The sequence below is a fragment of the Schistocerca nitens genome, chromosome 4 (genome assembly GCF_023898315.1).
Source record: "Schistocerca nitens isolate TAMUIC-IGC-003100 chromosome 4, iqSchNite1.1, whole genome shotgun sequence".
NCBI classification, from domain to species: domain Eukaryota; kingdom Metazoa; phylum Arthropoda; class Insecta; order Orthoptera; family Acrididae; genus Schistocerca; species Schistocerca nitens.
Genome location: NC_064617.1, coordinates 699,383,789 through 699,410,881, shown reverse-complemented (window position 1 = coordinate 699,410,881; position 27,093 = coordinate 699,383,789). Strand labels below are relative to the sequence as shown.

Sequence of the window (27,093 nt, the reverse complement as noted above, 5' to 3'; positions counted from 1 at the left end):
GCCTAACCAACCTAAGGACATCACACACATCCATGCCCCAGGCAGGATTCGAACCTGCGACCTTAGCAGCAGCATAGTTTTTAACTGAAGCGCCTAGAACCGCTTGGCCACAGCTGCCGGCTCGGAGTGGGGCGGTGGTGAGGCGGGTGGAGTGCTGTGGGGTTGTCAACCACTGCGGACTACGGTGGGACGAAGCCTCTCCATCGTTTATAGGTCCTCGATTTAAGACACAATTGTCACAGTGTTTAGCGACAAAAAGTTTTATTTGAACAGTTGGCACAAAACTGTATCGGTTTGAGAGTAACTGCCACAGTGTGTTAGCGCACGTCAGTACATTTGAATATATGTTTCAAATTAAAGTATAGAAATTTTAATGGCGGAAGAATTCATTGGAACATTTAGCAAAAACAGTTTCTATTTGGCAGTAGGTGTCATCGGGTGTTAGCGCTCGTAAATGGATTTGAATGTGTGTCTCTAGTTAGAGAAGAAATGCTGCTCTCTGCTAGCAGTGCTTAACTCATTTGATAAGCACTGCATAAAACTGTTACTGCTTTGGTAGTAATTGCCCAAGGCTGCAGCGTTCATAAATGAAGTTGAATTTTGCGTCTTGTCAAAGTATCTCATACGCCGTTAATGATCGGACAGCTGGGGGATGTATACACTGGTTCATTCTTTGAAGCCAACTGTTCAAATGAACTCCTGCCTTTAAGATCGTAGGAGTTCAATACCCATTTTACAAGAAACAGTAATTACTGCTGTCGGCTAGCGCCCATAAATTGCATGTTGAGGAAAGTCTTAATATTTTAAGGTGTTTAATAGTTAGGATATGTTTAACAAAGATTAATTGCTCTTGTGGGGTAGTCCCAGTAGTTCTTAGCCGGTGTTTAAAGAATAAATAAATATAGAAAATAATAATTGTTTGTGGACTAGTTTCTGTAGGTTTATTTATTATTTAATGCATGTTAATTTTAACTGAGTAATTACTGCTTGGGGTAGTCCCTATAAATTTCACTTTGGAGAAAGGTTTTAGTATAACTGTTGCTCAGTGACAAACTGTTTCTAACTTCCTTTGTTAATAAATTGTTGTTCTAAAAATCCAGTGGCCTTCACTCCAGGGCCTTGTGACCTTGTATTCCAAATTATCTGTCTCTTCACCATGCAAAGGTTGTAACCGATGGTTAAACAGAGCGTGGTTACGATATCTTGTTACTGAGCAAGTAGGTTAATAACATTTAATTTGTATAGTGCTCTTTGTACACAGTCCTTTGCTTGATTCTATAATAATTTCACAAGTTGCCATGGGAGCCCATGGTGTGATTGGACTAAATCATTTGCGGAAGGAAAGCCAGCAATATAAACGGTGTATAAGGGGTAAGCCAGAGTACGGTGCCGGACGGCATGACTGCATAGTCCGTGGATGAGGTGAGTGCCGCAGGGGTCGTGTGTTGTTCCCTGCTGGAGGCCGGGAATGAATTTACAAAGCTGCTAGATCACATCTTGTCTATTGTCGAGAGCATTTATAGGCTGTCAGTAAAAGAGGTTTTGTGGCTGCTCTTGGGGTTATAAGAGCAAGCCGATGTTTTTCAAGCACAAAAAGTGTCAATATAACAGGCTGTGCACACACTGGTTGAGGGGCGCTTAAGCCGGATAATAGCTGCGGTAGTTAGGGAAGGAGGAACCTTTACCCTTCTTCATAAGAAAATTTAGGTTGTTTGGGGCCACGGGGCTGGAAGAAAGGTTCTGGGCGTTGTGAAAGCTTTGCCGGGTATATGGAAAGGATTCCGGTGACTGGGGTAGCTCTGTGCCTGGTTGTGTCAGAGACACAAGTGGTAATGAACATGTTGGAAGGTATGAAATGCGGGGATAGGTCACGTGTCATATTTGCTGATAAACCAACATCACTTGGGGGCTTAGATCGTTTAGTAATTACTACAGAGAACATTAGGTACGCCGATGCTAAACGGGAAGAAGCTAAGGGGTTCGCAGGGGATGCAGGAAGGCAAGGGGCAGATTCCCTCCAGTTCAAAAAGGGATATGAGTCGAAATGCAGTTGCTTTAGGTCTGATAGTACAGAACACATGGTAAGGGTTGTAAAATTTCCCGCGGAGGCGGGCAGCGCAAATAGTTTACGCTGGGAACCTGCAGGATCGTCTGGATATAGGAAGCCGCTATATGGATGCAAACAGATGTGTGCTGTAAACACTGGCAGGTTGCCATTTGGGAAGGGAACCTGTGTGTGCGCTGATTCACTCTGGGAGTAGTATCTCCATTACTGGTTCGACTAGTCCCGGCGGAGGTTCGAGTCCTCCCTCGGGCATGGGTGTGTGCATTTGTCCTTAGGATAATTTAGGTTAAGTAGTGTGTAAGCTTAGGGACTGATGACCTTAGCAGTTAAGTCCCATAAGATTTCACACACATTTGAACATTTTGATCATTACTGATTATGAGTGGCTGGTAGGTAATGGAAGTCTGGATGGGATAAGGAAGATACAACCAGGAAGTACACACATTGCAAGTGGTTGGTCAGGTACAATGCAAGTTTGGCACTGGTGGATTCACCTGGCTTGTGAGGTTCTAGGTTGTAAAGAAGTTAATAGTAAGGGTTTTTTAGGATGTGATTTCATTGAGCGGTCCTTGCGCATGTTGGATTATGCTAGTTGGTGTTTGTACTTTAAATTTGGCAAGGGTGTTAAGTTTTGTCAACATCTGTAGCAATAGGTCGTGGGTTTCGACGTTGGTCATCTAGAAGAAAATGAAACGCATCAGCTATTAGAAATCTTGACCTGGCTTCTGGAAGTCCTAAAAGCGAGGTTGGGAGTTACCAGCAAGATAAAATATAAGATTAAATTAACTAACCAGGTTCCAGTAAGGCAGGCCCTTTACAGACCCTCACCGACCAAGGTGCAGCAATGTGCAAATTCATAAATAAACTACTAAAGGATAGCATGATTGGCCCCTCTGTGTCCCCTTATGCGTACTCCATGTTTATAGTACCTACGTCTAGTGGGAGTGGGTGCCGTCCAGAAGTGGATTACTACTTTCATAACCAAAAGGTCACTTTAGAGTCAGTATCCGTACCAGATTTACACAATTGTTTCACCCAGGTTTCCGGGGCTCAGGTCTTTACTGTATTAGATCTTAATCAGGCATACCATCAGGATGTTTGAAATTAATGAGGAAAACAATGATAATAACGGAGCATAGGGTGTGTCTACGGCAGGTGACTATCAGGAGGATGTATCTGGATCCCAAGTAGTTAACAGAAATTCCTAAGCTTTTTTGTAACCTAGTGTCTGAGCAAGAGAGTTGCGCAGGCTTCGCTCAGAGCTTAAAGGAGGCAGCAGGGACAAATGTTACTCCATGAAGAGGGGGATTCGTTGTTATAGAACAAAGCATAACGGTGAAAAGATCCGTTTAACCAGTAGTCTAGCCCCAGCCGTGTTGGCCTACTTTCACGAATCACTGTGGGGGGGGGGGGGGGGGGCATTTAGGAGTTAATAGAACCAAAACCTTAACTAAGTTGAGCGAATAGGTCACTTGGAGAGGAATGAAGCATGACATTCGCAAATGGGTAGGAGAATGTGGCGATTGCAAAAAGGGAAGCATGATAACAGGAACAAAGGGATTTTACAGTCGACGCAGGAATTCTCTCCAGTCAATAAGCTTTCCATTTAGGTAGCATGCCACACACACTAAAGATGGAAACCGTTTGTGTTTGTGGCAGTCGATGACTTTACTTGTTTTCAAATGGTTCAAATGGCTCTGGGCACTATGGGACTTAACTGCTGAGGTCATCAGTCCCCAAGAACTTAAAACTACTTGAACATAACTAACCTAAGGACATCACACACATCCGTGTCCGAGGCAGGATTCGAACCTGCGACCGTATCGGTCGCGCGGTTCCAGACTGTAGCGCCTAGAACCGCTCGGCCACCCCCGCCGGCTTCACTCGTTTTATATGGCTAGTTCCGAGTAGGGGCCCACAGCAGGAATCACGAGTAATCATTTGGGTACCATCTTTGCGAGTTTGGTCAACCTCGGAAGATAATATGATAATGTGACAGCCTTCAGGTAAGTCCAAGGGGTTCTGTTTTAGCTGAGGAATTTGATATGTGACAGCGACACCTTATTGCCTGCAATCACCCTTCCCCGAGCATATCAACCGAAATTTGAAGGTGGGGCTCATAATTAACCAAGCTAACTCGCAGAGAAAATGGGATGCTTCCTTAGAATGGTTGAGTCTGACCTTTAATACAGCTTGCCATGAATATCACAACAGCACCCCCGTCCGACTGACGTTGACCTACGAAGTAAATTCGCTTTTAAGCACTTTGTGGTCACCAGAAGCAGGTGACTCCTGATAACTTGACAATCAGGTAAGAAACTACACAGTATACCATCATGCGTGCTCATAAGCAGCAGGCTCAAGTCTATAATCAAGGACGACACGACACAACAATGAAAAAAGGAGACCCATTGTTCGTGAGGCGTGTCTGGGAACAGAGTAAAGGAGTGCATCGGATTACCAATGAAATGCTACCAGGGTATGTGGGTCCTTGTGAAGTTATCCAAATCATGACACTTGTAAGATTTTTCGTGGAGTATGTCCATTCCCAGAACCATAAAGGGGTTAGCTGGCTGAAGCCGGTCAAAGAGTCGATGAAAGGTGTGTTTTTGGTTCTCCGGTAATCCCTGACATTGATGTTTGTCTGTTGACACGTCGCTAGTGTCGACGCGCATCAAAGAGGTTTGACCGCGCCGGCTAGAAAACGGGCCGTGGTGATAACGTCCGTGAGTGGCGCAAGCAGTAGTCGGTTCGGCAACGGGCAGTGGAAGCAGTCGCGTGTGCGAGCGACGTGTTGACGGATCCATCGACGTGAGGCACATCGTGTTGTTGGCTGCGCTGTGGTGTGAGAAGCGACAGAGAGGAAGCGGCGGTGGCTGTCGCGGCAGGACCCTGGACCTGCTACCAGCCCGAGGACAGTGGGTGATATACCGAGTTACATATATTTCACTGTCCAGTTTAAAGCTTCTTACAAGGTTTGGAAGCGTCCTTAGAGTCTTCGTTGGTTTGTCTCCTTATTTTTGTTTCGTAACTATCACGGTGTTTAGTGACAAAAGATTTTATTTGTAGAGCCGGTACAAAACTGTATCGTTTTGAGAATAACTGCCACGGTGTGTTAGCGCACGTAAACGCTCTTGAACATTTCCTGCAAGATAAGGCATGGATGTCACACTGAGTTAGTCGCTGAAAATCTCGTTTGAGCAGCCAGCATAAGGCTGCAACTGTTTTAAGAGTAACTGCCACAATGTGTTAGCCCGCGTCAATACTTTTGAACGTATGTCTCAAGTTAAAGTATAAGTTCATTGGAAGGGCTAGGAAAAACTGTTTCTGTTTGGCAGTAGATGTTACCGGTTGTTAGCTCACGTAAATGCATTTGTGTATGTCTCAAGCTAGAGAAAACGTGATGCTATCTGTTAGCAGTGGTTAATTCATTTGATAAGCACTGTATAAAACTGTTACTGCTTTGGTAGTAACTGCCACAGGCTGTAGCCTTTGGAAACAGGGTTTACTTTTGCTTCTTTACAAATTTTGTCATACAGCGTTCATGGTCGGACAGTTTGCAGGAGGCCTGATCTACTGCCTTTAAGATAGTTGGAATTTCAGTACATTCTTTTGACGAAAGAGCAATTGCAGCTGTGTGTTAGGGCCCGTAAATTGTAACTTAAGGAATGTTTTAAAGTGTTTAATATTCAGCATATGTCATTTGACAAAGAGCGTTGTTGTTGAAGAGTAGTTCTCGTATTCTTAGCTGGTGTAAAAAAAAAAATATGTTAATTTTAACAAAGTAGTATGCTGAAGTGGGGAATTCCCCTAAGTTTCATTATGGGGACGGATTTTAAAATAACTATTGCTCAGTGACAATTTGTTTGTATCTTCGTTTGTTAGTAATTTTTTTTTCTTAAAGCCCAATGGCTCTCAATCCAGGACCCTGTGTTCTAGCTTACCAGCTCCAAGGTACATCCGTTTTTCCACCATGAGTGCAAAGATGATGTCAGATGTTATAAATATCTTCAGTCGTCTGAAATGTTGAATAGTTTCGAGCGGCACAGTTTACTGGCTGAGTCATATAGAGCCAAGATATTGGAAGATATTGTACGTATGATGTTCCTTATGACGGTTATGGCAAAATTTGCGACAAGAAGTATTTAGGACACCAGTTACCGTAAAACCTATGAATGTGACACATTGTGAGGCAATCACGTCACCTATCCGAAGTCGCATCCATCCTTATCGAGTATGCGATTGACTGACGTCACCCACTGTTAACTCATATATTACCAATCATTAATGGCTAGCTCGCGTTTTCCGGAGTTCCACTTCGTGTGTCGTGGTGATGCCTCTCAATAGTATTGGTGTGTGTGTGTAGGCAAGACAGATTTCATGCATGTATTGGTATATTGTCCCTTCAGTTTGGATGCTTTCTCACTGCTGTGCCAATTCTACTTGCCATCGAGGGATGTGCAAAGAACAAGAAATGTTCCCTGATTTGGTTTCAGTGAGATAAGATGAGCTCTGAGCACTGGTGACGGTTTTTACACCTACATATATATTCCAAGAGGATGTCGTTATCAGGAGAAAGAAAACTGGCGTTCTACGGATCGGAGCGTGGAATGTCAGGTCCCTTAATCGGGCAGGTAGGTTAGAAAATTTGAAAAGGGAAATGGATAGGTTAAAGTTAGATATAGTGGGAATTAGTGAAGTTCGGTGGCAGGAGGAACAAGACTTCTGGTCAGGTGACTACAGGGTTATAAACACAGAGTCAAATAGGGGTAATGCAGGAGTAGGTTTAATAATGAATAGGAAAATAGGAACGCGGGTAAGCTACTACAAACAGCTTAGTGAACGCATTATTGTGGCCAAGATAGATACGAAGCCCACACCTACTACAATAGTACAAGTTTATATGCCAACTAGCTCTGCAGATGACGAAGAAATTGAAGAAATGTATGATGAAATAAAAGAAATTATTCAGATAGTGAAGGGAGACGAAAATTTAATAGTCATGGGTGACTGGAATTCGAGTGTAGGAAAAGGGAGAGAAGGAAACGTAGTAGGTGAATATGGACTGGGGCTAAGAAGTGAAAGAGGAAGCCGCCTGGTAGAATTTTGCACAGAGCACAACTTAATCAGAGCTAACACTTGGTTTAAGAATAATGATAGAAGGTTGCATACATGGAAGAACCCTGGAGATACTAAAAGGTATCAGACAGATTATATAATGGTAAGACAGAGATTTAGGAACCAGGTTTTAAATTGTAAGAAATTTCCAGGGGCAGATGTGGACTCTGACCACAATTTATTGGTTATGATCTGTAGATTAAAACTGAAGAAACTACAAAAAGGTGGGAATTTAAGGAGATGGGACCTGGATAAACTGAAAGAACCAGAGGAAAAGGGAAGCATAAGGGAACAATTGACAGGAATGGGGGAAAGAAATACAGTAGAAGAAGAATGGGTAGCTTTGAGGGATGAAGTAGTGAAGGCAGCAGAGGATCAAGTAGGTAAAAAGACGAGGGCTAGTAGAAATCCTTGGGTAACAGAAGAAATATTGAATTTAATTGATGAAAGGAGAAAATATAAAAATGCAGTAAATGAAGCAGGCAAAAAGGAATACAAACGTCTCAAAAATGAGATCGGCAGGAAGTGCAAAATGGCTAAGCAGGGATGGCTAGAGGACAAATGTAAGGATGTAGAGGCTTATCTCACTAGGGGTAAGATAGATACTGCCTACAGGAAAATTAAAGAGACCTTTGGAGATGAGAGAACCACTTGTATGAACATCAAGAGCTCAGATGGAAACCCAGTTCTAAGCAAAGAAGGGAAAGCAGGAAGGTGGAAGGAGTATATAGAGGGGTTTATACAAGGGCGATGTACTTGAGGACAATATTATGGAAATGGAAGAGGATGTAGATGAAGATGAAATAGGAGATACGATACTGCGTGAAGAGTTTGACAGAGCGCTGAAAGACCTGAGTCGAAACAAGGCCCCCGGAGTAGACAACATTCCATTGGAACTACTGACGGCCTTGAGAGAGCCAGTTCGGACAAAACTCTACCATCTGGTGAGCAAGATGTATGAAACAGGCGACATACCCTCAGACTTCAAGAAGAATATAATAATTCCAATCCCAAAGAAAGCAAGTGTTGACAGATGTGAGAATTACCGAACAATCAGTTTAATAAGCCACAGCTGCAAAATACTAACACGAATTCTTTACAGACGAATGGAAAAACTAGTAGAAGCCGACCTCGGGGAAGATCAGTTTGGATTCCGTAGAAATACTGGAACACGTGAGGCAATACTGACGTTACGACTTATCTTGTTGTTGTTGTTGTGGTCTTCAGTCCTGAGACTGGTTTGATGCAGCTCTCCATGCTACTCTATCCTGTGCAAGCTTCTTCATCTCCCAGTACCTACTGCAACCTACATCCTTCTGAATCTGCTTAGTGTATTGATCTCTTGGTCTCCCTCTACGATTTTTACCCTCCACGCTGCCCTCCAATGCTAAATTTGTGATCCCTTGATGCCTCAAAACATGTCCTACCAACCGATCCCTTCTTTTAGTCAAGTTGTGCCACAAACTTCTCTTCTCCCCAATCCTATTCAATACCTCCTCATTAGTTACGTGATCTACCCACCTTATCTTCAGCATTCTTCTGTAGCACCACATTTCGAAAGCTTCTATTCTCTTCTTGTCCAAACTAGTTATCGTCCATGTCTGACTTCCATACATGGCTGCACTCCATACAAATACTTTCAGAAACGACTTCCTGACACCTAAATCTATACTCGATGTTAACAAATTTCTCTTCTTGAGAAACGCTTTCCTTGCCATTGCCAGTCTACATTTTATATCCTCTCTACTTCGACCATCATCGGTTATTTTACTCCCTAAATAGCAAAACTCCTTTACTACTTTAAGTGTCTCATTTCCTAATCTAATTCCCTCAGCATCACCCGACTTAATTTGACTACATTCCATTATCCTCGTTTTGCTTTTGTTGATGTTCATCTTATATCCTCCTTTCAAGACATTGTCCATTCCGTTCAATTGCTCTTCCAAGTCCTTTGCTGTCTCTGACAGAATTACAATGTCATCGGCGAACCTCAAAGTTTTTACTTCTTCTCCATGAATTTTAATACCTACTCCGAACTTTTCTTTTGTTTCCTTTACTGCTTGCTCAATATACAGATTGAATAACATCGGGGAGAGGCTACAACCCTGTCTCACTCCTTTCCCAACCACTGCTTCCCTTTCATGCCCCTCGACTCTTATAACTGCCATCTGGTTTCTGTACAAATTGTAAATAGCCTTTCGCTCCCTGTATTTTACCCCTGCCACCTTCAGAATTTGAAAGAGAGTATTCCAGTCAACATTGTCAAAAGCTTTCTCTAAGTCTACAAATGCTAGAAACGTAGGTTTGCCTTTTCTTAATCTTTCTTCCAAGATAAGTCGTAAGGTCAGTATTGCCTCACGTGTTCCAACATTTCTACGGAATCCAAACTGATCTTCCCCGAGGTCGGCTTCTACCAGTTTTTCCATTCGTCTGTAAAGAATTCGCGTAAGTATTTTGCAGCTGTGACTTATTAAAATGATAGTTCGGTAATTTTCACATCTGTCAACACCTGCTTTCTTTGGGATTGGAATTATTATATTCATCTTGAAGTCTGAGGGTATTTCACCTGTCTCATACATCGTGCTCACTAGATGGTAGAGTTTTGTCATGACTGGCTCTCCCGAGGCCATCAGTAGTTCTAGTGGAATGTTGTCTACTCCCGGGGCCTTGTTTCGACTCAGATCTTTCAGTGCTCTGTCAAACTCTTCACGCAGTATCTTATCTCCCATTTCGTCTTCATCTATATCCTCTTCCATTTCCATAATATTGTCCTCGAGTACATCTCCCTTGTATAAACCCTCTATATACTCCTTCCACCTTTCTGCCTTCCCTTCTTTGCTTAGAACTGGGTTTCCATCTGAGCTCTTGATATTCATACAAGTGGTTCTCTTCTCTCCAAAGGTCTCTTTAATTTTCCTGTAGGCAGTATCTATCTTACCCCTAGTGAGACAAGCCTCTACATCCTTACATTTGTCCTCTAGCCATCCCTGCTTAGCCATTTTGCACTTCCTGTCGATTTCATTTTTGAGACGTTTGTATTGCTTTTTGCCTGCTTCATTTACTGCATTTTTATATTATCTCCTTTCATCAATTAAATTCAATATTTCTTCTGTTACCCAAGGATTTCTATTAGCCCTCGTCTTTTTACCTACTTGATCGTCTGCTGCCTTCACCACTTCATCCCTCAGAGCTACCCATTCTTCTTCTACTGTATTTCTTTCCCCCATTCCTGTCAATTGTCCCCTTATGCTCTCCCTGAAACTCTCTACAACCTCTGGTTCTTTCAGTTTATCCAGGTCCCATCTCCTTAAATTCCCACCTTTTTGCAGTTTCTTCAGTTTCAATCTGCAGTTCATAACCAATAGATTGTGGTCAGAATCCACATCTGCCCCAGGAAATGTCTTACAATTTAAAACCTGGTTCCTAAATCTCTGTCTTACCATTATATAATCTATCTGAAACCTGTCAGTATCTCCTGGCTTCTTCCATGTATACAGCCTCCTTTCATGATTCTTGAACCAAGTGTTAGCTATGATTAAGTTATGCTCTGTGCAAAATTCTACAAGGCGGCTTCCTCTTTCATTCCTTCCCCCCAATCCATATTCACCTACTATGTTTCCTTCTCTCCCTTTTCCTACTGACGAATTCCAGTCACCCATGACTATTAAATTTTCGTCTCCCTTCACTACCTGAATAATTTCTTTTATCTCGTCATACATTTCATCTATTTCTTCATCATCTGCAGAGCTAGTTGGCATATAAACTTGTACTACTGTAGTAGGCATGGGCTTTGTGTCTATCTTGGCCACAATAATGCGTTCACTATGCTGTTTGTAGTAGCTAACCCGCACTCCTATTTTTTTATTCATTATTAAACCTACTCTTGCATTACCCCTATTTGATTTTGTATTTATAACCCTGTAATCACCTGACCAAAAGTCTTGTTCCTCCTGCCACCGAACTTCACTAATTCCCACTATATCTAACTTTAACCTATCCATTTCCCTTTTCAAATTTTCTAACCTACCTGCCCGATTAAGTGATCTGACATTCCACGCTCCGATCCGTAGAACGCCAGTTTTCTTTCTCCTGATAACGACGTCCTCTTGAGTAGTCCCCGCCCGGAGATCCGAATGGGGGACTATTTTACCTCCGGAATATTTTACCCAAGAGGACGACTTATCTTAGAAGAAAGATTAAGGAAAGGCAAACCTACGTTTCTAACATTTGTAGACTTAGAGAAAGCTTTTGACAATGTTGACTGGAATACTCTCTTTCAAATTCTGAAGGTGGCAGGGGTAAAATACAGGGAGCGAAAGGCTATTTACAATTTCTACAGAAACCAGATGGCAGTTATAAGAGTCGAGGGACATGAAAAGGGAGCAGTGGTTGGGAAGGGAGTAAGACAGGGTTGTAGCCTCTCCCCGATGTTATTCAATCTGTATATTGAGCAAGCAGTAAAGGAAACAAAAGAAAAATTCGGAGTAGGTATTAAAATCCATGGAGATGAAATGAAAACTTTGAGGTTCGCCGATGACATTGTAATTCTGTCAGAGACAGCAAAGGACTTGGAAGAGCAGTTGAACGAAATGGATGGTGTCTTGAAAGGAGGATATAAGATGAACATCAACAAAAGCAAAACGAGGATAATGGAATGTAGTCGAATTAAGTCGGGTGATGTTGAGGGTATTAGATTAGGAAATGAGACACTTAAAGTAGTAAAGGAGTTTTGCTATTTGGGGAGTAAAATAACTGATGATGGTCGAAGTAGAGAGAATATAAAATGTAGACTGGCAATGGCAAGGAAAGCGTTTCTGAAGAAGAGAAATTTGTTAACATCGAGTATAGATTTAAGTGTCAGGAAGTCATTTCTGAAAGTATTTGTATGGAGTGTAGCAATGTAAGGAAGTGAAACATGGACGGTAAATAGTTTGGACAAGAAGAGAATAGAAGCTTTCGAAATGTGGTGCTACAGAAGAATGTTGAAGATTAGATGGGTAGATCACATAACTAATGAGGAGGTACTGAAGAGGATTGGGGAGAAGAGGAGTTTGTAGCACAACTTGACCAGAAGAAGGGATCGGTTGGTAGGACATGTTCTGAGGCATCGAGGGATCACCAATTTAGTATTGGAGGGCAGCGTGGAGGGTAAAAATCGTAGGGCTAGACCAAGAGATGAATACACTAAGCAGATTCAGAAGGATGTAGGTTGCAGTAGGTACTGGGAGATAAAGAAGCTTGCACAGGATAGAGTAGCATGGAGAGCTGCATCAAACCAGTCTCAGGACTGAAGAATACAACAACAACATATATTCCATGAGACATTGTAAAATTCACGACACAGGGTACGCCATACCAACAGTACGGATTTTCTCTCTTATTCCATTTGTGTATAGAGCGAGGGTAAAATGATTGACAATATGTCTCTTTCCCTGCTTAATGTCTTTTATCTTATTCTCGTGGTCCCTACGTAAAAGAGGTGATTTTAGCAGAATACTTGTTTCTCAGTTTTATTTGACTACAGGTTCTGGAATCTTAGCCAACATGACAACTATGTAGCCTTTTTACCCAATGTTTGCCATTTAAGTTCCCTCAGAATTTTTGTTTCTCTTTCATATCAGATTTACCGACCTAATCCCACCCTGTCAACATGTCACCGAATTCGTTCAATTTCTGTTGTCATGGCTACCTGATAAGGAATCTACGCACTGGAACAACATTACAGAATAGGTCTCACTAGCGATTCTACGTGATTTACTCGGTAAACGAATTGCATTTTCTCAGAACCCTTCAAACAAAGCTAGATCTTCCGTTCACCTTTCTTAATACTGATATTACTTAATCATCCCAATTCACATCGCTTGTTAATACTGCCTCTACAGACTGATACTATGTCATGTGCTCCAGACTGGAACTTATCAGCCACAGTGGAAGATTATCAGAGTTGTTAATCAGTTCCACCTGACTTTCTCTGTAGACTGGTGGTATGCTAGTTTTAATTTTAAACCCCAAACGTAAATGTGTTTGAATCTTATTGGTTGGATGCCAGTGACCAGTTACTTGAATGAGAAGGTGCTAGCTACTCTCTCCGTTTAGCAGAGCGGGCAGCGTACCAATGACCACGAGCGATAAAAACCCCGATATTTCGCCATCTCGTTGAAAAGGGAGTCAAGGATGGCCCTGCTAATCCGAATCCGCTATCGTAGGTACACACTGTATTTATCCAAATCATAATTAAATTGAGGTGGCCAGGGAAGAAGGATTAGTAATGCACGGAAAAAAGAGCTGCAATAACCTTCAAATGTTAATGAGAACCTTTTTGTTCCGTAATGAATAGCAGTTACAGTAGCAAGGGACTAAGAGTTACAATTGTTTCAGCTATTGTTTAAGATGAGAACAAGCGAAAGACTGCGATATCAGACGAACATCTTCCTTTACGTGCCGTGTATGTTTCTTCCATGTGTCTTGTTAAATATAATTCTCCTCAAAAACCAAGAACTCACTGCGAGAAGAATTTTTACTCACGTTAACCATTGCTACCCCCCCATGAACCATGGACCTTGCCGTTGGTGGGGAGGCTTGCGTGCCTCAGCGATACAGATGGCCGTACCGTAGGTGCAACCACAACGGAGGGGTATCTGTTGAGAGGCCAGACAAACATGTGGTTCCTGAGGAGGGGCAGCAGCCTTTTCAGTACTTGCAGGGGCAACAGTCTGGATGATTGACTGATCTGGCCTTGTAACATTAACCAAAACGGCCTTGCTGTGCTGGTACTGCGAACGGCTGAAAGCAAGGGGAAACTACAGCCGTATTTTTTCCCGAGGACATGCAGCTTTACTGTATGATTAAACGATGATGGCGTCCTCTTGGGTAAAATATTCCGGAGGTAAAATAGTCCCCCATTCGGATCTCCGGGCGGGGACTACTCAGGAGGACGTCGTTATCAGGAGAAAGAAAACTGGCGTTCTACGGATCGGAGCGTGGAATGTCAGATCCCTTAATCGGGCAGGTAGGTTAGAAAATTTAAAAAGGGAAATGGATAGGTTAAAGTTAGATATAGTGGGTATTAATAAAGTTCGGTGGCAGGAGGAACAAGACTTTTGGTCAGGTGAATACAGGGTTATAAATACAAAATCAAATAGGGGTAATGCAGGAGTAGGTTTAATAATGAATAAAAAAATAGGAGTCCCGGTTAGCTACTACAAACAGCATAGTGAACACATTATTGTGGCCAAGATAGACACAAAGCCCACGCCCACTACAGTAGTACAAGTTTATATGCCAACTAGCTCTGCAGATGATGAAGAAATAGATGAAATGTATGACGAGATAAAAGAAATTATTCAGGTAGTGAAGGGAGACGAAAATTTAATAGTCATGGGTGACTGGAATTCGTCAGTAGGAAAAGGGAGAGAAGGAAACATAGTAGGTGAATATGGATTGGGGGGAATAAATGAAAGAGTAAGCCGCCTTGTAGAATTTTGCACATAGCATAACTTAATCATAACTAACACTTGGTTCAAGAATCATAAAATAAGGTTGTATACCTGGAAGAATTCTGGAGATACTAAAAGGTATCAGATAGATTATATAATGGTAAGACAGAGATTTAGGAACCAGGTTTTAAATTATAAGACTTTTCCAGGGGCAGATGTGGATTCTGACCACAATCTATAGGTTATGAACTGCAGATTGCAGGCCGAAGTGGCCCAGCGGTTCTAGGCGCTACAGTCTGGAACCGCGCGACCGCTACGGTCGCAGGTTCGAATCCTGCCTCGGGCATGGATGTGTGTGATGTCCTTAGGTTAGTTAGGTTTAAGTAGTTCTAAGTTCTAGGGGACTGATGACCTCAGATGTTGAGTCCCATAGTGCTCAGAGCCATTTGAACCATTTTTTGAACTGCAGATTGAAACTGAAGAAACTGCAAAAAGGTGGGAATTTAAGGACATGGGACCTGGATAAACTGAAAGTACCAGAGGTTGTAGAGAGTTTCAGGGAGAGCATAAGGGAACAATTGACAGGAATGGGAGAAAGAAATACAGTAGAAGAAGAATGGGTAGCTCTGAGGGATGAAGTAGTGAAGGCAGCAGACGATCAAGTAGGTAAAAAGACGAGGGCTAATAGAAATCCTTGGGTAACAGAAGAAATATTGAATTTAATTGATGAAAGGAGAAAATATAAAAATGCAGTAAATGAAGCAGGCAAAAAGGAATACAAACGTCTCAAAAATGAGATCGACAGGATGTGCAAAATGGCGAAGCAGGGATGGCTGGAGGACAAATGTAAGGATGTAGAGGCTTGTCTCACTAGGGGTAAGATAGATACTGCCTACAGGAAAATGAAAGAGAACTTTGGAGAGAAGAGAACCACTTGTATGAATATCAAGAGCTCAGATGGAAACCCAGTTCTAAGCAAAGAAGGGAAGGCAGAAAGGTGGAAGGAGTATATAGAGGGTTTATACAAGAGCAATGTGCTTGAGGACAATATTATGGAAATGGAAGAGGATGTAGATGAAGACGAAATGGGAGATAAGATACTGCGTGAAGAGTTTGACAGAGCACTGAAAGACCTGAGTCGAAACAAGGCCCCGGGAGTAGACAACATTCCATTGGAACTACTGACGGCCTTGGGAGAGCCAGTCCTGACAAAACTCTACCATCTGGTGAGCAAGATGTATGAGACAGGCGAAATACCCTCAGACTTCAAGAACAATATAATAATTCCAATGCCAAAGAAAGCAGGTGTTGACAGATGTGAAAATTACGGAACTATCAGTTTAATAAGTCACAGCTGCAAAATACTAACACGAATTCTTTACAGACGAATGGAAAAACTGGTAGAAGTGGACCTCGGAGAAGATCAGTTTGGATTCCGTAGAAATGTTGGAACACGTGACGCAATACTAACCTTACGACTTATCTTCGAAGAAAGATTAAGAAAAGGCAAACCTACGTTTCTAGCATTTGTAGACTTAGAGAAAGCTTTTGACAATGTTAACTGGAATACTCTCTTTTAAATTCTGAAGGTGGCAGGGGTAAAATACAGGTAGCGAAAGGCTATTTACAATTTGTACAGAAACCAGATGGCAGTTATAAGAGACGAGGGGCATGAAAGGGAAGCAGTGGTTGGGAAAGGAGTGAGACAGGGTTGTAGCCTCTCCCCGATGTTATTCAATCTGTATATTGAGCAAGCAGTAAAGGAAACAAAAGAAAAATTCGGAGTAGGTATTAAAATCATGGAGAAGAAGTAAAAACTTTGAGGTTCGCCGATGACCTTGTAATTCTGTCAGAGACAGCAAAGGACTTGGAAGAGCTGTTGAACGGAATGGACAGTGTCTTAAAAGAAGGATAAAAGATGAACATCAACAAAAGCAAAACGAGGATAATGGAATGTAGTCAAATTAAATCGTGTGATGCTGAGGGAATTAGATTAGGAAATGAGACACTAAAAGTAGTAAAGGTGTTTTGCTATTTAGGGAGTAAAATAACTGATGATGGTCGAAGTAGAGAGGATATAAAATATAGACTGGCAATGGCAAGGAAATCGTTTCTGAAGAAGAAAAATTGGTTAACATCGAGTATACATTTAAGTGTCAGGAAGTCGTTTCTGAAAGTATTTGTATGGAGTGTAGCCATGTATGGAAGTGAAACATGGACGATAACTAGTTTGGACAAGAAGAGAATAGAAGCTTTCGAAAAGTGGTGCTACAGAAGAATGCTGAAGATAAGATGGGTAGATCACGTAACTAATGAGTAGGTATTGAATAGGATTGGGGAGAAGAGAAGTTTGTGGCACAACTTGACTAGAAGAAGGGATCGGTTGGTAGGACATGTTTTGAGGCATCAAGGAATCACAAATTTAGCATTGGAGGGCAGCGTGGAGGGTAAAAATCGTAGAGGGAGACCAAGAGATGAATACACTAAGCAGATTCAGAAGGATGTAGGTTGCAGTAAGTACTGGGAGATGAAGAAGCTTGCACAGGATAGAATAGCATGGAGAGCTGCATCAAACCAGTCTCAGGACTGAAGTCCACAACAACAACAACCATTGCTAGATCCCCAAAAACTTATCTCAAGCATTTTGTAATTTTAGGCAATTGCAACACGGAAAAATAGTATGTTGTTCAACATTGCAATGATTAATTTGGTACTGCCACGTTGGTCATTCAGTAGTCTTGCTTATCTGCGCATAGTAAATGGAATAAGGGATAGGGATGCAATATTGCATCCACTACCAGTCGGCAATTTGGGTGGGTAAACCTTGAAGACAAAACCACTCAGAACTCTCGCAATCGCCAAGCCATGCGTTGAAATCACTTAACGATTGTCTTGAGACAGCATAATGACTTGAGAACGCGGTCCTACCGTTGTTCTAATAAATGTCACAGCTGGAAATCATACTTGTACACACATTCAAGATCAGTCCCTACTCGTACACGCTACTGCGTGTAATATTAACCGAATGACCTGTCGCTACTCAGATTCTGTTGCGGACATTCTGAGCTGTCTCTGTATGTTCATTTTTTCACAGATGGTTGCGGGACGTGTATTGTTTCGTACGGAATGTCAAATCAAACACCTTTCAGCCGTCTAATTTTCCAAATTATTTCATTGGGCCACAAGTCTCGACGATATATTACGCCATCTTCAGGCCCCCTGACCGACGCATAAGAAAATTCTCACATTTGGTCCAGCCGAAATATGGGCCAGCATTCAAAGACTGGTATCCGTAGACTTTTGAGGCAGCGGTCACTTCACACTGCCTACACGTCGGTCAGTGGCCTGAAGTTGGCGTAATATATCGCCGTAACTAGTGGCCAGATACGATAACAATCTGGAAATTTATACGGTTGAAATATGTTTGATTTGACATTCTGTACTCGGAGCAGTATCCGAAAAGCGACAGTACACTGAAAGTACAATATTGCTTCAGAAATGAACAATTCTGTCGAGCATTGATGTACGTGATCTGCCTTCAGGCAGCCCGTTTAATCTTTGGAGCACAACACCTTAGCTGGTGCCCCCTCTACTGAACATTTGCTTCCGTCCACGTGAGACGTGATAGATGCATCAGCTTTAGAAAATGAATGAAAAAATATGAATTATTTGTACATTAAGCCAAAACGCTGTTTTATGTAGCAGTTGTTACTATTGTGACTTTATTTTCATTGGCTATAGGTCTATTCCGCCTCAAAGGCCATTTCCAAGCACTCTCCAACATATAGTACGGTATTTAGATCATATATCTGTGAGTTTTCGTAATAAATAATTATTTTGTACATTTGGCGTAAGATTTACTTCCACATTACGTCGTGGGCGCTCTTGCTGTCAGATATATCTTACTTGGTGCGTTTTTAAGCAAAGCACAGGCGAAATTATAAATTTATCGCTAAGTAATGTCTCGGCAGTGGAATTTTTTCTTTGTTGCCCAGTATCGTTAAGATCTTGTTAACATTTTGTAAGTTTGACAGCTTCGAGATATGTCAGCGATGTTACATGGTTAGATTTGTTTTTATAAATCTATAGAGTTGTGTGATGCTAAAATCTTTGCAGTTGTATACTGGTGTTCGTTTTGTGAAATTATCCGTGGTCAATAATTTCAATAAAATTATCAAGACAGTTTTTATGTTTTAAATAGGTTTGTTCGTTTAAAAATTTTCCTGGATATTTGGGGGTGTGTATATAGATTTCTATCTCTTCCAGAAAGTTCAATATTGCTCCTTTTGGTGTTATGTGGAGAATTTACATCGAATTTTCAATCTGGTCTATGTTGTGATTTTCAGTTTTTACATGGTTAAGTAGTGTAGATGGGTTTTTGTCACTGTTTCTGGTATGTTCTCGGTATCTAATTTGGAAATTTCTTCGTGTCTGGCCCATATAGAATTTTGCACAGTCTTTACAATTAATTTTGTACACGCCAGAGTACGAATACACTGGTAGTTTCGTATTTCCGGAGTTAATTTATGTCTTTAGGTTGTGTGCAGTGCGGTATGCAAATCGAACTGTGGTCTTCTTTAGTAAAGAGTTAAGTTTGCTAGATATATTGCCTACATATGTTTGGGGCATGTATGTTATTTTTTGTTTCGTTGATATCTCTCTGCTTAATTTTATGTCACTATGAATCTTAGTGTGAAACTGTTTGTTGTAGATTTTGTTGACTATGTTTGGATGGAAGTTGTTTTGTTGTGCTATATATCTGAGGATTTCTAGCTCGTTTTGTATTGCAGATTGTTGTAATGGTAGGTTTATCAGTCTGTTTAACATTGTATGAAAGTACGCGTGTTTATGTGTTCGAGAATGACAAGAATTTGCATTAATTACGTTATCTGATGTTTTACGTTTTCTGTAGATTTCAAATTGATGTGCAGTTTTAATGTTTTTTTATTGTAAGGTCCAGGAAGCTGATCGTTTTATTGTTCTCTAGTTCCATTGTGAATTTTATGTTGGGGTGAAGTTCATGTAGTAGTCTGTGCATCTGTTGAATGTCTGTGTCAGAACCGTCTATTAGGAGCAGCGTGTCATTTACATAACGGAAACAATATACAATTTTCTTTGGAAGTGTGTTTGTGGGGCTAAAGAATTTTTGTTCTAAAGTGTTTAAAAATATATCAGCTATGGTGCCACCTATGCTACATCCTATGGCTACTCCATCGTTTTGGATGTATATTGCGTTGTTAAATTCGAGGTAGTTTCGGTTTAGTACTAATTTTAGCAGTTCAATGATCTCTTGTATACCAGTAATGGGTAATTTTCTATACTGTAGCAAGTTGTGTTCTATAATATCAATTGTTTCCTGTATAGGGAAATTAATGTATAGATGGATGATATTAAAGGATACGAATTTTCCACTCTCTGGAATTATTACATCTTTTATGCTGTTTACTAACATCCTTGAGTTTTTTATTGTGAACGGTTTTTGAAAGGATGGTGTTTAGTTTACTACTAGAGAGGTAGGTTGTCCTATCTATACAGTTAACCACTGGGCGTATTGGGATTTGAGCTTTATGGACCTTTGGTTGTCCACGCAGTTTAGGTGCCCTTGGGTTCATTACTATGTATGTTTTCTTCTCAAAATCCGTGAATTTAAACAGAGAAATCTGACCCATTAGCTACTGTTCTCTCTAACCGTCTTTAGATAACAACTAAAATAAAAAGTTCTTAACGTGTAGGGTTAAGAACGTCAGGGACTACTTTATGTCTTTGTGAGATATTCTGATCTATTGCACAGCAGACCAGTACAGGTATTTCCCATCGGAATAGCTATTTCACGCGCTTTTATGCTGATGGAAAGATATATCTACACGAAGATACTTCTAGAAAAAACGAGACTTTTCCGCGTTCCCACACAAACGTGACGCCTTCATAACTTCCGGTTACTTAGCTCTCGTCTTCCCACTCTAAGCAACTCACCGCCTTTAGTAAGTAAAATTCAGCCAACCATGTACCTAGTGTCATTTCAAGTGCAACCTCTTGCTTTAATTGGGATACAAAGAGAATAGTTTATCACATCTCGCCTTATGGGTGGCGTGAAATTATTCTATTTAAATTTTAGCGATGCCTTTATTTATTACTACTATTGTCAAATGTACGTAAAACAACATAGAATAGGGTACATTCAGACATTACAATCTAATGAAGTTGCTATTTTACATGGTGTTGATCGCTAATCTTGTCATCAGATACTAGTGAATTCTTTCTCTTTCTTATGTCCATTGTATTACATTTATCTACATTTCAACATAGCTGCCATGCGTACCATCAAGTGTAAATTTCAATCTCCATTTCTTGCGATTATCCAACGACGAAATGATGCTGTACATAACAGTTCCGTCAATAAGAAAATCTCATAATCTTCCTGATTCCGCGGGCTTGATCGTTTATGTATAGTTATAGTTAAAATAGGAAGTACATTTTGTGTCCGTCCTATCAACGAAGATCATCGTTCAAAGTGGGTGGCTATGATTAAAGTGCAACTACACGCTGAGGTCCAGTGCAGGTCGTAATTATCATATGGCAGGGAAACTGGTAGATATATTATTGTGTTAACGCGGAACCATTCACACTGGAAAACAAATTAGTTCCAGTTATGACAATAAGATTTAAATCTGGCGTTGTACTCTCTTTTTAAGACAGTATGACGTCAACCCTGTCATCTGACAAACCATAAAGTAAATGAATGTATGGCTATCGGGAAGAGAGGCCATGCGCTGCTAGTGAAACTGTTTTATGTGAAAGAGAGCAATTGCAGTGCTGCACTGAGAGAGTATCGCCGACTGGAAGACATGAGGAGAAGCCCGATGTCATTAAGTGATTTAAAGAAGATGATAATGAAATTCTAAAACACGGTGAGCTTGGTGTGGTACCTGGAAGAGGAAGCCGTTCTATCCCGGTGGAGACTACTGTCGACGTTGCTGTCGCCGCAACTGGCCATGCAGCACGTGTCCTGGGTAGCGGTAGTGCTCGTGCAGAGTCACGTGAATTGTCCATCCCATGACCAACAATACGGAAAGTTTGACATTGATAGCTAAGCAATATCCACACGCTAAGCAACTGAAACCTCATGATCAGCAGCAGCGTTCAGAATTTGTTCTTCAGTTTCCGGCACAGGTAGAATTTCATGACTTTTACTCTGTCAATATTCTATGGAGTGACGAGGAACATTTTACTCTACAAGGTGCGGTGAATACACAGAACTGCAGAATTAGGGCACTGTTAAATCTCGTGCTGAGCACGAAGAGCCATTGCACTCGGCGTATGTGACTTTGTGGTGTGGAGTCAGAAGTGCCTTTATTATCGGTCCGTTCTTCATTGAAAAGAATATACCCAGATGGCCCGTCTGGTGTCCCGTGACGTCTGCACATTATCGAGACATACTTAACAGAAAGTCGTTCCTGTTTTGAAAAAGCACAACTGTGAGGACACTACTGTTTTCATGCCAGATGGGGCAACACTTCATGTCGCTCGCCCGGAGAAACATCTGCTTAATGCAGCCTTCCACGAATGTGGTGTCTCGAGAAATTTCCCAGATTCAAAACCTGGAAGATCACCTGATCTGAATCCGTGATTTTTGGCTTTGAGAATATCGAAAAGAACGCGTTTACCAGGCCACGTTCAGTCTCTACTTGATCTGAAGGCCAGTATACAGGAGAATGTTGCTCAGATTCCACCAGACCTGCTGCGAGCAACTGTTGATCATGTCTTTTACAGAATGCAGATTTTCGTTACATTTCCAAGTGGCTGCCGCAGCAGGACCTGCTGGGTGAGTGTACGGTTAATAATAAAATCACCATTATGCCTAGCCAATAAACATGCAGACATTTCTATACCTATTTCTTGCATTCACGGTTACCAGATTTGCCCCAGATGGCCAAAATTGTAAATAATCTTTTTTCACAGAGTATCGCATCCGCATGAACACTTTCGAATAACTATCAAGTTTCTTTACCATACGATAATTACAGCTCACACTAGCCGTAGCTGGACTTCACTTGTAACCACGCGGTACTTTGTTACTGGAGCAGCAATATTCTTAGGATTGACGCTGATGAATTGAAAGTTACTCCTGCTTCAACGTACCATAGTTAGTGGAAACCGATTATTAATTAAATGGTTGCCATTGTTGGAATGTGGAGCTATGTGTTTCTGGAGACTTTTGTAGCACAAAGTGTAGCTTTATGACTTTCATGTTAAATATTAGTGTCAGATGTGAAGCGCATCTGTATATCAGGATGTGAGGGAATTCCTGGACGGTGCCAGGGACGGCGTGGTTTACTTCAGCCTGGGCTCCAACGTGCAGAGCAGCGCCATGCCTCCAGAGACAGTCCGTGCCTTCCTGGACGCATTCGCTGGAATCCCGCAACGCGTGCTCTGGAAATGGGAAGCTGATCGATTGCCCGGTCAGCCCGGCAACGTGATGACCGCCAAGTGGCTGCCGCAGCAGGACGTGCTGGGTGAGTGTGCGGACGCCCTGCGCTGCAACGGCCAACAGGGTTGCCAAGCGTAGTGACTACTGCGCATAAGTGACGTCATTGTGTTGTTGCAGCTCATCCGAACGTACGCCTCTTCATCACTCAGGGAGGACTACAGAGCTGGAACGAGGCAGCTTATTTCTCTGTGCCCGTCATTGGGATTCCTTTCCTAGGAGAACAGATTTACAATGTTGAAAAGATGGTCGGCTTAGGCGTTGGACGAAAGCTGGATTTAAAAGACGTCACCAAGGACAGTGTTCTGGAAGCGGTGCAGACAGTTTTGGAAGACAAGAGGTGAGGGAATTTGTTTTTTTAGTTCACCAATAGTTAGTAGCACACAGATGCTGCTCACTCTTGCAGGTCCACGGAGTTGGTAATAGCAGTACAGTGCCCTAGTCGATGGAGTACTCGTTCATATTTGTAATGGCAATATTCTTCAGACTATAACGATATACAAGATCTGTTAGTCTCAAAAATTCAGTATGTTTACAACTGCAAGGCACACGGTGATTTTAATTTTTGTATAATGCATATGACTACCAGTGGCAAAATCGGAAGGTTGTTTATTACTCAAAGTCGCTGTATTTTTTTAAAATGAATATTAATAACATTCACCGTTTGTGACTGGATTCTAATACATTGAAATGCACTGTACCTCTCGTAACTCTGTTAGGAATGTCTACACAAAGGAAGTTTCAGAGGGTTTCTTATTTAGATCCACATTTATATGTGATAATTATGTTTTTGAGCTACGTTACTAAGAAATTAGTAATGGAAGATTAGAGTTTAACAGCCCGTTGAAATCGATGTCATTACTTGCGGAGCACAATATTTGATTTTAATGACTGCTATCCCAATCCCGCGGTGCTCTCTGCCCTATTTCGGGACAACACAAAACGAACTGTAGCTCTTAGAACTCTTTAGATGTCCTCCGTCAACCCTGTCTGATGCGGATCCCACACCGCCCAGCATTTCTGTAGAACAGGGCGGACAATCGTGGCGTAAGCAGTCTTTTTAGAAGACTTGTTGCACATTATAAGTGTTCTGCCAAAATAGCAGTTTTAGTTTACTTTCCCCACGACTTTATCTATTTTATCACTGAATTAAGGTTATTCGTTATTATAAACCATAGCCGGCCGCGGTGGTCTCCCGGTTCTAGGCGCTCAGTCCGGAACTGCGCGACTGCTACGGTCGCAGGTTCGAATCCTGCCTCGGGCATGGATATGTGTGATGTCCTTAGGTCAGTTAGGTTTAAGTAGTTCTAAGTTCTAGGGGACTGATGACCACAGATGTTAAGTCCCATAGTGCTCAGAGCCATTTGAACCATTATAAACCATAATAACTGAGCTGAGTTTACTGGCTTTAGATTTGTGTGTTTTTCGTAAACCGAAGTTTATCGGATTCCTCTTGATACTCATGCGAATGACTTCACACTTTTTATTATTTAGAGTCAACTGCCACTTTTTGCACCGTACAGATGTCTAAATTATTTTGCAATTCTTTTTGTTCATATGGTAAAGACGGTAAATTTCAGCATCGCCTGCAAACAAGCTTGTGAGAAACGGTATCAAAAGTCCTCTGGAAATCTAAAAATTCAGTATCAATTTTTGACGATCTCCGTGTATATCACTCATTACTTCTTGCGAATAAAGAGCTAGTTGTGCTTCAGAACTATAATTTCTGAATCCGTGTTGGCTGTTTGTCAATAAAACGTTTTCTTCGAGGTCATTCATGTTAGAGCACAGTATATGTTCCAAAATCCTACTACTAATCGACGTGAGTGATATGGCTGGAGCTGCGCTGTACCATAGTACCTAATAAGATAACTGTGTAGAACAGAAATGTTACAGTTTTGCATACTTGCAGTTGGACGAAATTAAAAATAGGTAGAAATACATTTCATGATATGAGGTAAAAGAAATGTGACATAATACTGTGAGAATGGCACTTGAATGTTACTTTCTTTACCTGTAAATGTAGTATAATTAACATTGTTTCTTTCCAGTCATATGACTGTAGTTTTTTCCGACATCATCGCGAAAGTAATTCGAATTTATAGAATATTTTTCAACACAAAATACAACGAAATAGGAAAATTAATGAGAAATTCGAAAGTAATGATAACAAACAATATTGCTTGTGGTAATGACTTTGGTCGCTGTGGTTTAGAATATCCCTGCTCCGTATCACTATCATCATCTTCCATCTCAACTGTAGAATACTCAGTGGAGTCTCCTGAATTTTTTGGAGACATAGTATTATTGTCGTCCATACAACGTAAGTTCCACCTGACGGAATCTATTGTTTCGGTTGGTGTAGGAAAAAGATTGTTTCTTATTTGTCTGCACATTGTTCCATGTGCCGACTAATTGTGCTAGCTTCCAGCTGTTGATGGTGGTGCCGCCGAGATACATCAGTGGCTGACATCTACCCAGTCCTTTCCACTAGGTGAGGGCGAGACATGTTAAGTAATATCTCGCACATCATAAGTGGAGAAGAAACCATCGCAAACTCTAAATTTAGCGACATTTCATCTGCTGGCAATGGACGCATAAAGCTGATGAACTGTTTTGCAAGGCTTTCATAGTCATCAATGAGGCTAGTGCCTTTTTACTGTGGAACTAAAAGATTTGACGCCGCCTGGATAGGCTGGCTGCTTGCTTTTGTTGTGTCTGTAATTGTATATACAATACATAGCTAGTCTTCTGGGGACAACATTGAGATATTGTTTTTTAAAAGATACACCGCTTCAGCAACTTTAATAAAATGATGATGCACGTCGGACAACAGGGCATTGTCTGCCTCAAGGTGGGTGATGGCAGTAGACACTGGTCGTAGTAAGCTATTTGCTTGTTGAAGTTAGCCTCATGTGTCCTCCTTTAACGCAGCACTTCTTACTGTATTATCGAAACGAAGTGAAGTGGAAATAATGGATTCTACAAGCATCTTTGTTCTTTAGCAGCCTCTCAGGACTTTTTAAAGCTCCAGTGAGTTTGTGAGGAAAGTCTGAAAGATACAGCAGACTTCCTTTTTGCTTCGATTCCAGCAGAGCATGAGATACTTGGCTGAATTTGAATGCTTTGAATATTTTCTTACTGATCTGGAGTACAGCTAAAGCATTGATGTCTTTTATGAGGAGACTGATGCTATGAGCGGATCATCCTATACATATTACATGCCTGCAAATTTCATCCACTATTCTCCAGGCACCCTGCGTATTTCTTGGAATACCGCTGATCACTGCTATGAACTTTTCGTCCTTATCTCTTGAATTCCTGTTTCTCTTCACTCACCAGGACGTATACTGTTGGAAAAAATTAGTTCTGGTGTCGTGACAACGAAATTAACCCCTTGGTGTACGGACACATCAATTCATACATCAGAAATTAAAGCGAGAGCATTTGATCGTTTAATGTTCTCCGTGACAACAGCTTGAGCGAAGTTGTACTCATAACATGGTGGTTAAGTGGCTCGTAGCCAGGACGAATTAAATGGAAAGCTTTCATCCATCATCCAGTGTTGGAGTCTCTATCACTGATAATGAGGCAGCTGAAGTAAAGACGACTGCTTTTACATCTGTGACATAAACTGTTCTGGAGGTGCTTGACGAAACTGACGTGGCGTTCGAGAGACGAGCCTAGTTATGAGGTGAGGTCAAAGACACGGTAAACATCGATCTAGAACTTAGAACTACTTAAACCTAAGGACGTCGCACACATCCGTGCCCGAGGCAGGATTGTAACCTGCGACCATAGCGGTCGCACGGTTCCAGACTGAAGCACCTAGAACTGCTCGGCCACACTGGCCGGCGTTTCAGTAGTAGTTCTCGAAATTTTTCCTCATTTTTGTAAAGGTTCCTGATTCACACACTTGATAGCTTGTAGACACAGTCTACGCTTCTGGAAGTTATCTCGTAGACGAGTAGTCACTGCATTATGATATA

At 41.5% G+C, this 27,093-nt stretch overlaps 1 protein-coding gene across 7 annotated transcripts in view; it reads left to right on the top strand.

The window, feature by feature from the left end:
• The window catches only part of LOC126253003 (UDP-glucosyltransferase 2-like), a 324,067-nt gene that overhangs the window by 205,402 nt on the left and 91,572 nt on the right, over positions 1-27,093 (top strand). For 2 of the 7 annotated variants that reach the window (XM_049954042.1, XM_049954043.1), the window contains exon 5: positions 22,910-23,132. The exons of 3 other annotated variants lie outside the window; for them this stretch is intronic. In XM_049954042.1, coding sequence (XP_049809999.1) covers positions 22,910-23,132 — 223 coding nt within the window. Of the gene's footprint in view, positions 1-22,909; positions 23,133-23,224; positions 23,445-27,093 lie in introns of all 7 variants that reach the window. 2 more of the 7 variants (XM_049954048.1, XM_049954049.1) reach the window with 2 other exon arrangements.